This window comes from Aulonocara stuartgranti (assembly GCF_965226115.1).
Source record: "Aulonocara stuartgranti genome assembly, chromosome: 22".
Taxonomy (NCBI): domain Eukaryota; kingdom Metazoa; phylum Chordata; class Actinopteri; order Cichliformes; family Cichlidae; genus Aulonocara; species Aulonocara stuartgranti.
The window spans coordinates 35,645,129-35,657,683 of record NC_138957.1 but is presented as its reverse complement, the minus strand read 5'-3'; the positions used below and the strand labels follow the sequence as shown (position 1 = coordinate 35,657,683).

Here is a 12,555-nt window from a genome sequence, read left to right as displayed (position 1 = left end):
CTTTTTTGTATTTTTGGTTCAGATGTTTTCACTGTGAGGCAAGTCTGGACTTCAGGATTCAGTTCAGTTTTATTTATAAAGCGCCAAATCACCACAGCAGTCGCCTCAAGCCGCTGACAGTATTAGGATGCTGTTGATTAACAACACTCGTTGTGTATTCTTTCCTTGTTGTTGTGCCAATACCTGTGCATATTATTCAGCATTAGTGGGGCCTTCACTGATGTGCAAGTTACAAGGAATTACCTCCAGTTTGTTCATGTAAGTAGGCAGTCTTCTTCTGGAGTCCCGCAGGGTTCTGTGCTAGGACCACGCTTCCTTTAGTTGCATTGTTATGCAGATGATACCCGACTCTATCTATCCATGAAGCCAGATCAATTAGTTGAACTGCTGGAATGTTTTAAGGACCTGACTTCTAATTTCTCATTTCTAAATTGAGATAAACCTGAGTTTATTGTACTCATGATCTGATATTAATTGAGTGCTATAAAAATAAAACAGAAATAAATGACCTTTGTCACAGGTCATAATGCAGTGCTGTGGTGAAGATCAGAGATTTCTGCAGATTCTCTGATATAACTCACAAATTATTTACTTTATGTTACATTAAAACATGTTAACGATCGACTCTTAGCTTCTTAGGGAGGCTCCTTGGAAAGTAAATAAATAAAAGGAATTAATTGTGAGATATTTCACCAGATTTTTCAAATCTCATATTAAATTAAAAATGAGTCCATTCCATAGTTTTTATATTTGTAATGTTTTCAGTTTAATATGGCTTTTAAATGGTTTGTAACAAGTTGAAGTTTCTGTTTGTTAACATTTACAAGGTTTTCTGGTACAACATGTACGTCTTACCTTCCCCTACTGTAACAGTGAGGTCCTGGCCCCTTTGTAAATTAGTCTCTGGTTCACAAAGCTCTTTAATGCGGGGTTCACACTACACAATGCTGTTGTTTAAGAAGATGTCAGATCAGGTAATTAGAGTGGGAGACAAATGACAGACTATGCGTTGGTCCCCTGACAAGTCGTAGCTTGCACATTTTTCACAACCTGAGTGATATCACCAGAAAGTGGTGCCGGCGAAGCACCACAAAGATGGTGGCAAACGTGCTGTGTTGGCATGGAAAAGCGCTTTGGATGCCCGTAGTGTGGATATGTTTTAAAAGTCTGAAGCCAAATGTATTCTTAGGTCATGGTGAACAGTCCAAGGTGCAGCACTGATTGTTGTCAGCCATATGCTAGATTAGATAAAACAGTCGTTTACAGACCCGACTCCTGACATCTTCAGGCTGTTTTCCTGCTGATATCATGTAGCTGGGACCTGACCCAAGCCAATGAATCAATGCAATTGGTTGATTTATTTATTTTTTTCAATTAAGATTTGTAATGCACTGTTTTCCTGCAAAGGTTCTGACATCATGAGCACCTAATAATACACATGAAAGTTAAAGATACTTTATTCTCATTTTTATCTTAATTGCTGAATTATCGTCATCATCCACCGCCGTTTGGATCAGACATGTGAGTCACAGATGGTCAAAGGTTTCCTTTTGTTAGTGTAAATGTGTGTGGGTGGAAATGGCTTCCACTCTGTCAGTGGGGAGACTCCAGTCTCCTGCGTTTCATTGTCTTTTACATGCAGACGTTTTGTCTGCGTGTTTGTGTTTGTGGTGTGCCCGGCCTGATGAAAGCCTCCCGACTCCCTCTGTCATACTTTGTGTTAACATGTAAAGTGATCGCTTTTGTATTGCTTTTAAAGTGATGCTGGATTCCTGTCACCTGGTCCTCAAACATTTGGAAGCTTTGAAGGTTTCATGTTGTAAGTTCTTCCTCTTGTAAGAATGATTTTGATACACACCATGAAAGACTGACTGTTTACGGACTGCTGGGAAAAGCACATGTCGAGAACTTTTAGTGTGGTTTTACTTTTTCAGTTGTTCATGGCACTGTTTGGCTTTAGGTGTCATGTAACTGCGCTCATGAGATTGACCTCCTACCCTCATTTTATTAAGATGAGGGCATGAAACAAGCATTGTGGCCTCTTTTCACTTCACTCATATCCTCCCTTCACGCTCAGTTTGTTATGATGTGCTTAGCATGTTGTGTACATGCAAAAGGTTTCCTGCATCGTGCTGTATGAATGTGAGGGTGTTTGGCAGCGTGCAGTCCATCATCTCCACATCACTGTGCTGTTTAAATGGAAGCAGACACATAACTGTTGATCCGTTTAAGTGGAACCGATCTGGATGTTTTTCCCTGGAGGAGAAACGGCTTCATCCTCTCATACTGTGAGCTGCTTGACTCTGAGCTGCGTGTGCCTTTAAACTTTCATTGTGCGTTCGCATTATGAACGGACAGTGAACTGTGGGTTTAGATAGTTTCTTTGACGTGCTTCGTGCAGCATATTTATGGTGTTAAAGATGGATTAAGCCTGATTTGTCTGATTTTTCTCTGGGTACTCCAGCTTCCTCCCACAGTCCAAGTACATGCAGTTAGTGGGGTTGGGTTAATTGATGCTTCTAAGTTGTCCGTAGGTGTAAATGTTAATGTGAATGGTTGTCTGTCTTTATGTGTTAGCCCTGTTATAGATTGGCGAGCTGTCCAGCGTGGGACATTTACCCCGCCACCCTGAAGTGGATGGATTGTATAACAGAGACAAAGATGTGTGTTAGCATCTAGCAGACATAAATGTCCCAAACTTCTGTTTGAATGCTTTGTTGTTGTACTTCTGTAGTGTGTGAATCAAGCGTTGTGGGATGTGCACTGTGCCTTTTGGAGGTTGTTGACGTAGCTCCTTTGTAGATACTAAACTGCTCTTACTCTCAGACATGCCCAGGATTGCCTCATTGTATAGCATTGATCTTACCTTATGACATTTTTATATCATGTAAAATTTTTTACCAGTATTTTCATGCATATTGTGATACATCACAGACCTAATGACACCAAACCAACACAATAGACAAACAATGTAACTAGCTAGCAGTAGTGTTTCCATCAGCTGTGGTAACATAACTTCTGCTGGTTGGAAATAAGCTTGTAATCCTTTTCCTACATTTTGCTTCCAATGAGGCAGCTATTGAGGGTAAGCATGAACGCATGAACGTGCTTATATGCTCAAAGCAGCGAGTATTGAGGAAGTATGTGATTTAAAATGCAGCAGGTTCTTTGTCTGTCTAATGAATATGCTCCATTATTTGCTTTGTATACACTCGCTGAGCCCGTCTGTGGTTGTTTGCTGGAAATGATGGGTTGTTTTTAATATGTGGGTAGAGGAGAGACTCAGTCATGCAGCCTGAATGAAAAGTAAAGGAAGTCAGAAAGTACGCGGAGCTCCAGAGTAATGTGACCGTTTTCCACTTTTTAATGCCAAACAATTTATTTACATTGGATGTCAGATGAATATCATCCTTTCTAAACAAAACTGATCAACTCTATGTTCACATAAACCAAAGCAATACTAATAAAATGAAGATGGTTAAATCTTGTTTTGTCTGAAGAATCTTAAATAAGAGCACAGTTGTATAAAACACAAGTAATCAAAGTGGTTTTTACTGATTAAGCTACTAGATCGAAGTATTTCATGTTAAAACTCCTGTTAGGTTAGCTGATGGTTTTAAATCCCTGACAGCAGTGAGCTTCCCAAACAGGATAATGCAGATCCAAGCCCACAGGAGCAGCTCATAGGGCAGAAGAAGACTTTGACCGAGCCTCCAGGAGTTTCCTCCTGCGTGTCTTTTTAATAAATGGATGTGAGTCAATCCGGGACATTCTTTAAAAAGGACGTCAGACATTAATGAGAGTGCAAGGCCATTATCAACTCATTAGTTTCCCCTCCATCTCATTTTGAAGTTGCTGCTAACGTGTTTTACAGCATTTACCTCAGGGCAGCAATTAAACAAGACGGGCACATAAAGAAACAAACTGGAGCCATTAGACCACTGGGTGGGGACATATTAGGGATATGTGGGTGTGTGTGACGCATAAAGTATATGAGTGCATTTATATATATTTGTTAAGTCAGACATCAAATGAAAGATCGGACAAAAAATAAATGCTATAAAATAATCCTTATCCTCCTATATACTGTAGATATAAACATGCATGCTTACATCCGTACCCACACCTACATCTATAAATGTAAATATTCAGGAATATTATATATATGCATAATGTCATGATTAATCACTCCCAGACTTAATCAGACGGAGCCGATCCAGAGCGGGACAAAAAAACAGACCTCGAGGAGGGAGTCGGTTTTATCAGGTGGAAAATGGTCGATTCAGTTTGGCATTGTATGTTATAGAAGAAGTCAGCGACCTGGTGACCTGTGCATGCTGCCCACCCCCTGTGGTTCCCAAATCAGTCCTGACTCAGTGACCTTTAATCGGGTTGAAACAGAGGTGGTTGGTCGTTTGGTTTGGTACCTGCGTGGCACTTTTCTACTCAGCCGAGCGCTCACCCAGTCACACACACATTCATTCAGTGCTTTGATCTAACATGATTTCTAACATTCACACTGCAAGCAATTCATTAGGAGCAACTTGAGCTTCAGTATCTTTCCTGAGGGTATTTCAGCATGCGGACTTGAGGAATCTGGGATTAATCCATTGACTTTCCAGTTGGTAGACGACCCATTCCTGAGCTAGAGTCACCCCAAGTTTGGTGTGCATGTGTGTATATTTGTTCACCAAAGATATATGAGGTAGTACTCCTGTTCGAAAGATGTCCCGTGAACGATTACACCAGAACCAGCAGCAGGTGAGGAGTGTGCTTCTATCCCGTGATCACGGAGGTTGGACCCGCTGCAGTCCAGGGCGATGGAGTTGGAATTCACTGGGCTGATTACTCAGTTATATAAACTTTAAGAAGTAAAACCTTTAAGGCAGTCGTTCGCATACACAAACGCACACACGCACTGATTAGCAAGTAGACACAACTCTCTCCACCCAACAACCTCAGATAAACTAAGACTGAACATTAATGTTGTGATGACATCAGTGTGTAAAGTGTTTTTTGCTACTAAACAACAAGGCTTTCATGTGTGAGAGAGGGAGTGTAAGTAATGGACATGAGCACATTCGCTTGATGCTAATTGCCATTTGTCTTGAACTGAAGCCTTAATCACCTCAGACCTATAATAAGCCTGGTCTCTTTCTGCAGCGGGCTGCTGGTTAGACTGGTCTGTGAGTCAGGATTGTCATGGAAACATCACGAACAAAGCTGCAGCATTGACTTTGGTTCTTTGGCCAAATGGGTCACTTTGTTTTATTGTAGTGGGGCTGACATTGACTCGTGGGGAGTGAACTCTTGGCTGGCATCTGATTTAATTAAATGTAGGTACTACTACTGAAAATCAGCATAATAAAAACATATAAACAGCAGTAGCAGCACCCTTTGTGCTTATCCTGTAACACAGAAATGAAAGACACTCATTTGCTTTTGTATTTTTCGGAGACTTGAAGAAGATCGAATCAGTGTGGCACATATATTGTGTGCAGATGCAAATCTGCTACCACCTGCCAGCGTAACGTTAACAAAGGAAATTAGGGCTGACATATCCACCATACAGTATTCAATTCAGTTTTATTCATACAGCACCAAATCATAACAAGAGTCTCCTCAAGGCGCTTTATATTGTAAGGTAGGTCCTACAATAATACATTCAGAGAAAAACCCAACAATCATATGACCCCCTATGAGCAAGCACTTTGGCAACAGTGGGAAGGAAAAACTCCCTTTTAACAGGAAGAAACCTCCAGCAGAACCAGGCTCAGGGAGGGGCGGGGCCATCTGCTGTGATTGGTTGGGGTGAGAGAAGGAAGACAGGATAAAGGCTGTATCCCAATTCAGGGTCTGCAGCCTTAAGGTACACAGCCCTAACGGTCCACAAGGGCCGCGTACTCAAAGACCGCTAAGGCCGGAAGTGCGAGGCTTGTGAAATGGGACGGTCTAGCCTCTGTTGCGCTGCCCAGGTTGCCTAGCAACCATGATACTAACAGCTGGAAACGTGTCATACAGCTGTGTTTGACAGAAATGAAGGAGAAAATCTTTGGTTCATTTGTTTGTTTCTACATGAGCTTTGATCATTCTCTGTAGGATTAAGCTCAGCTATTGAACGGCGTATATTTTAAAGTAAAGGCTTTAAAACCAAGTTAGTACAAACGTCACTAATGTCACATGACTTTGCAGACATGTGGCCAACAGTAATGTTTAATGTTCTTCGTTATTAAACATTTGCACATAAATAAGTGACATAATATTCAGTACTTAAAGTTTACTCTTCGGCCGCCCCTCATCCGCCGTTTTTTTTCAGGCAAAATTATCCACACCCACCGCCACGCTATGCATTCTGGGATATGTTGGACCATGAAGTGAAATGAAGGACGCATTTGAGGGCCGCATTTCGAGCAGCCTTTGAATTGGGACAGCCTTCGTCGCGCCGCTGTGACGTAATCGGCCTTGAAATGCGGCCTTTAAGGCTGCAGACCCTGAGTTGGGATGCAGCCAAAGACATGTTGTGGAAGATTGGTTGGTTGTCCAGTTTGTGCCTGTATAAAATGATATAAATGCAGAGAAACATGTCTGAGGTAATTTTGCAGTAGTGTCATCAGAAAGAACTCAGTCACCTGCAGCGTGTGTTGCAGAGACTGAATTAAAGTTGCGATTAACATTTTGTGCAGTCTGTATGTGAAGGATGGGCATAACTTCCAATTTGACATAAACACCTTAAACCTCCATTTTTTATTTTTTTATTTTTTTTTTACATTTTTTTTATTTATTTATTTTTTGTAATAGCCGGTTTAGGACAACTCCCAGATACAGAAAGATATCTGGGAGTTGTTGTGTAGACATCTATGGATAAATTAACTGAGCTCTCACTTGATTTATGACCTCAGCAATCAGGCTGATGAGCATTAATTCCACCTGTTTTTGAAGAAACATAGATTCAGAACTGGGGAAAAACCAGCTTATTCTCAGTAGCTAATAGCTTGAAATTTAAGTCTTTAGCCAATAAGCGCGCAACGTCCCTCAGGTTCACAGTTTGATAGGTCTGTTGGGCGGATCTATGTTTATCTAGCTTTCAGCATAAAGAAATATCTATTAGGTGAAGCAACCTTGTGTTTTCTGTCATCTACCTGCCTGATATTTCGCCTGTATGATGTCCCCAGTTTAAATTGTGAGTGATCTCTGTGGACGAGGTAGCAGTCCTTACACAGAAACATTAAAGAAGCAGAAAGACTCAAGCAAGGATTGTATGGTTTGAAGCTCTTGCAGGTGTTCACAGAGCCATACAAAAAACAGAGGGATGGATTCCTGAAGGACCAGCATGCTGCTGCCACCTTTGGTTGTTGCCACGGTGACAATTTATGTCGTCAGTGACTGATGGATGCAGCGACCCTGGCCTCGCCTGTGTGTCCAAGAGGAGATGGAGAGAATGCAATGAGGTGTGGGCGTGTGTGCGTGCACAGCGTTAGAGAGAGGAAAGGATGAATGAGTAGGAAAGAGCTGGAAGAGGACATGACAGTGCATATGATAAATGTGTGTGTGAGGAGGGGGGGGGGGTGAGGAAGAGGGGGAGAAAGGGAGGAAATATGCAGGTGTTGAATATGGATGAAAGGAAACAAAGAAAACAAACATGTGACACAGAAACTGTGTGTGAGATTGGGTGAGGATGCACGCACATGTGATCCTCCCCTCCTCACACACATCCTTCTCTGTGTGAAGCCCCTCTGCAGCCACCGGTGCTCCGGCAGCAGGGTTGCCATGGTAATGTAATCCAGGCAATGACGCTCGGCATCTCTCTCACAATCAGAGGAAGGCTGAACACACCCAGCTCAGCTGCACCGTGAGAAGAGCAGTGGGAGCAAAAAAAGGAGGGGGGGGGGGCAGCACCCACAAAGTGCAGCCGAGAGGTGGAGGCGTGCCGGCTCTCCACAGGATCACAGGGTGGAAACGTTCACGGTCTTTATGTACGGCTCCTGTGCCGTGCATTCGTTTAGTGAGTTATTGGACGTTTTGGCTCATTCGGACCACTTCCTGTGCAGAAGTAAGCGACACCGTCTTAAAGCCTTGTGTTGCCTTCCTAATGATGGAGGTCAGATAGAAGCAGTCTGTAAAAACACAAGACACATGAACCATTGAGTCAAATGTACCAAATCTATAAAATGAAATTCAAAAAATGAGAATAGAGTTTACATTGTTGGTAGTTTTGCTGTATTTTGGACTGCAGTGTTCCCCTGTGGAGATCCTTCGGGTTAGTGCAATCAAAAATAGTGAAAGAACCAAATACGTTTTGTATGGGTTCAGGTCGCCCGACACTTTAATGAAGTCTGGGATAAAAGCTTAGTGGCTGAAGGTGTGTGCATACCTTTCTTGTATATTTTACTACATTGTGATACTAATAATGCACTATGCAATGATAAAGCATCACAACATAATATATCAGTAGGATTTTGAAATTTGGTGACAGTATTCTGTCTAGACAACCAAACCCTGTGAGGGAAGACGGCTCAGATCTGTCGCTGCAGTTTAAAAAGAAAGAAGCTCCACCCGTCCTGAAGGCATCAGGAGACTCCTCCTGACATTAGAAGCGTAGCCTGGTTTGTCTCGCTGTGGTTGGCTGCAGTGGCTCGGTGTTTCCCTCCATGCGGCCTACTTTCTGAACACGCATCCGTCGCAGCGACTGGCTGCTCAGTCCTGCTACACCCAGGCAGCAGACCTACTGTATTTGCATGCCTGGGGGCGCTTGTTTGGCCTCCTCCTAGATGGGTGGGTGGTTGGAGGGAGATATGGATCGGTCGTATTGATCTGTCTCCTTGTTGTCTGTTTGTTAACTGCTGTGTCTGATTCTCAGGATTTATGTGTTTGGAGCCTGAAGAGGCGTGCGTGGGTTTTGAGTTTGGTTGAGTTATCTGTATATTTATATTTAACAGATAACCCAGACTGTGGGACCTTTGGGTGAAGAACAACTGTATGATAATGAGTATGTCTGCAATAGAGATCTCATTAATCTCATCCCCATCATTTCTATTGACACACTGACCTGATACGTTGGGTTAAGACCAATCAGCACTTAAAGCCAGAGACAGCAGTGCTTGCTGTCTCTGGCTTTAAGTGCTGATTGGTCTTAATTGAATGCGTTTCTTTTGTCAAAGCTTCATTTTTTTTTTTAATTAAAGCTGCAAAATGTAAGACAAAAAATCTTCCCCACATTTTTTGCTTTCACTGATATAAAACTGTGGATTATTTGATATTTTCCTCATAATTTTCTTTCTTTTTCCTTCAGGGCAGTTACCCCGTCTGGGATGACTTCATCAGCAAGGCCAGCAAACTACAGTCACAGCTAAGGTAAAAATGCTTATTACATGTCGTAACATGTTTATTTACAAAAGACCAAATAAAGGGTTTAAAAATGACTTACTTGAGGGGAAAAGAAGAGCGAGAGGTTGAGCCACTGGCATAGGCCCGGCCCACATCTTCAGACGCCCCGAGTCTGTCATCAGAGACGGCACCTAGAACTCAGAGACGCAGATCACACAGGAGCCGAGCAATGACAGGAGACGGGGTGACACACAGCAGGAGATTGAAGGGTTTTCTCCAGCCTGGCTCCTGTAACGACAGCATCAAAGAACTGAAAATAACACGCAAGCGAACAAGTGAAGAAAACACAAATATACAAAAAACGCACCAGAGACAAAAAGTAAAAAATAAAGCAGGAAATCCTGCAAAACATGCAAGTCTCAATTCATGCAATCATGCAATAAAGTGCAGAGTACTGATGAATGTGTCACTATCTTATCTGTTCAACGTGTTTGATCAGCTTCCTGAAAACAGCGATTGTGTTCAGTGCAGAAGTTGCTCTTGTTGTGTTGCTCTGAGAGCATTTACACGAACTTTCTCAGAATCGGTCCAGTAGCACCAAACTGTGGCTTCTCATTGGTTTATGAAGAAGGTTATTTAGTTTCAGAAATGCAAAACTTTTGGGTCTCTGTATCCTTATTGAGCTGTTTTATATTGATTATTTATACATAGAGAATCATATTCATTGCTGTTTTAACCTTAAGATAAAAGGAAGCGTACCCACATCCTGAGAGTGTGCATAACCTGAGCTCCTGAACATCCAATCAGTCTGCTTCATTAGGTGTCTAAATGTCAGGCTCACCTCTCCTGTCACCTCATCCCTGACGTCCTGACACGCACGCACGGCTGAAGGTTGCCACCATCAATAGAAACATGTACACACACAGACCACAAAAACCACACACTTGAGCCTTGACAAAGTCTCCACACGTACATGTTTACTCACTTACACTTTTCAGCCATTAACCAACCAGCAATGACTGCCTTCACATACACTGTGTACACACACACACACACACACACACACACACACACACACACACACACACACACACACACACACACACACACAAACAACTCAATTAACCTTCTGTGGCTGACAGAGATTAATGATGCCACCATAAAGTCATTATCAGCGAGATGGATCAGCACTGAGCCTCCAGAGATTCTGTCCTGGGACAGAGGTCATCAGAGGTCAAAGCTGATTGCTAATGACTCGATCCTTCGTCCTCTTCCTCACCCTGCATCTATTCTGTGGGGGGATTGTCTCAGTGTTTCAAAGGTGCAGAATTATGAATTTGCACATTTGAAATAGTTTCTCTCCCTGATGATGAGTCAGAGCATATGTCGCATTTTAAGACTGATTACTTGAGTTCAAAGTGCTGCGCCTGATTTGAATTTAGAAAGACGGGGAGCTTTGTTGCTACAGATCAGATATTAAAAACACAAAGAACAAATCAAATGAGTTTAACATAATTTTTTTCCAATAAAAAATTAAAAAGCCAGCAAGAAAGAATTAATGAATAGAAACGTCTTTTTCTGTGTTTCTACTTCCTGTTTTGTGTCTTCCAGGACGACGGTTGTCGCTGTAGCAGCCTTCCTGGATGCCTTTCAGAAGGTGGCCGACCTGGCAACTAACAGCCGAGGTAAGATGGGGACGAGGTGCAGCCCTTATGGGGACCAAAGTCCTGGTCCTGGTAGCAGGCACACTGTCAGGAGGATAGTACTTAAAGAATCGAGTGAACAGAGTCAGGTGCAGCTGCTGGTTATCGTAGTAAAGATGTCGGTAAGAGTACTGGTCGTATTTCTTACCGTATCCATTAGCTATTTGTTCAGTTCTCTGACATTCATCATTGTGGCTCTTTGGGGCCTTTAATCAAACCATAATGTTGTTAGAGAGCACAGTGCAGATATAACCTGCAGGGAACAGGGTGTGCTTGTAGAAGGACTGACAGCAGCAGCTTTGGCTTGTTGCATATAAAAGAGAGACGAGTGCAGTGGATGCTGTTTTATATGTACGGTCATCTGGACCAAGTGATGCTTACTATCATATTATGTGTTGTGTTTGTAATTTCTGCTGTGCCTCTTGGTCAGGTCTGTCCTGAAAAAGAGATTTCAATCTTAAATGTGCACGTGCTGTTTCCGGACTTTTCATTTGCATTTAGCTACAAGAAGACGCATCCTTATGCAGTGGTTATACAACTGAAGGTGCACAGCATGAGCATCAGATGAATCCTTTGGGTTGGATTAAACGCCGTGTTCTCATCTACTTTCATTATTACTGAGGCCCCACAGTGGCGTGTTGTATCCTCAGCTTTATTTATGGAGTGGAGAGTGACGTATTGCAACCTTTTCATGGTGACACGAGTTTCTCTCATCAGGACGAAGGTTTAAAGCCGCCTTTGTGAACTTTCCTACCTGGAGATCTTTCACCTTCGAGCATATGTTGGTCCAAGAAATCCAGGCGATATGACGTGTGTGTGTGTGTGTTGCTTGTAATGCTGCATGAGCTTTGATTCTTATTGTTGTTGCTGCTGTTGTTATGGAGCATTCTGTTGTTAGTGTGTTGTGATGCCTTCTCGGTTGCGTTTACCTGACAGTTACCACAAGAACACAAATGAAATTTCCAAGAGGACAATAAAATCTTACTTTATTTATTGGCTGTTTGTCAGCCAATAGGAATCAAACAGGAGAAGCCTGGTTTTTCAGTCAAAATGTTGTTGTTATATATGAAATGCATCCGTGCTTAGTGGGTTATTATTTTAGACGCAGAGGTGTCCGGCACAGAGTCCACAGAGAAGAGCAAAAGGCTAGTGATGTAAAAGCCGCAGCAACACTTGGAATATAAAGAAGAGCTGCATTGTTTTTAAATAAATCAAATAAAAATGGATGAAAGGCGGGGAGCTGGGACCAGGACAGGGCCCTGAGAGGTCGTAGGTTTTCTTTAAACATAGTTAAAGACTCACACTTTCTCAGCAGCTCGGAGCATGAAAGCTAAAAACTGCTTAGCCAAAAGTTTTTGTCCAGCAACAACTAAAAGAGGAGCCGAGAGCGAGAGTCCAGGTTCACAGCAGACGAGTGGGCCGCTGCGAGACCACTAAAGTGCTTTAAAGAAGAGCGAAAGAGAGGAAGCGAAACATTTCCCGGGGCTTTATGAATCTGCTTATGCTTGCACAGAGATGAGAGGAAAAA

The 12,555-nt window shown here is 42.5% G+C and overlaps 1 protein-coding gene across 3 annotated transcripts in view; it reads left to right on the top strand.

Moving 5' to 3' along the window:
• Positions 1–12,555, top strand: part of LOC309699508 (protein MTSS 1-like) — a 70,281-nt gene that overhangs the window by 3,291 nt on the left and 54,435 nt on the right. For all 3 annotated transcript variants that reach the window (XM_082522559.1, XM_082522558.1, XM_082522557.1), the window contains exons 2-3: positions 9,290–9,351; positions 10,936–11,009. In XM_082522559.1, the coding sequence (XP_082378685.1) occupies positions 9,290–9,351; positions 10,936–11,009 (136 nt within the window). The remainder of the gene's footprint in view (positions 1–9,289; positions 9,352–10,935; positions 11,010–12,555) is intronic.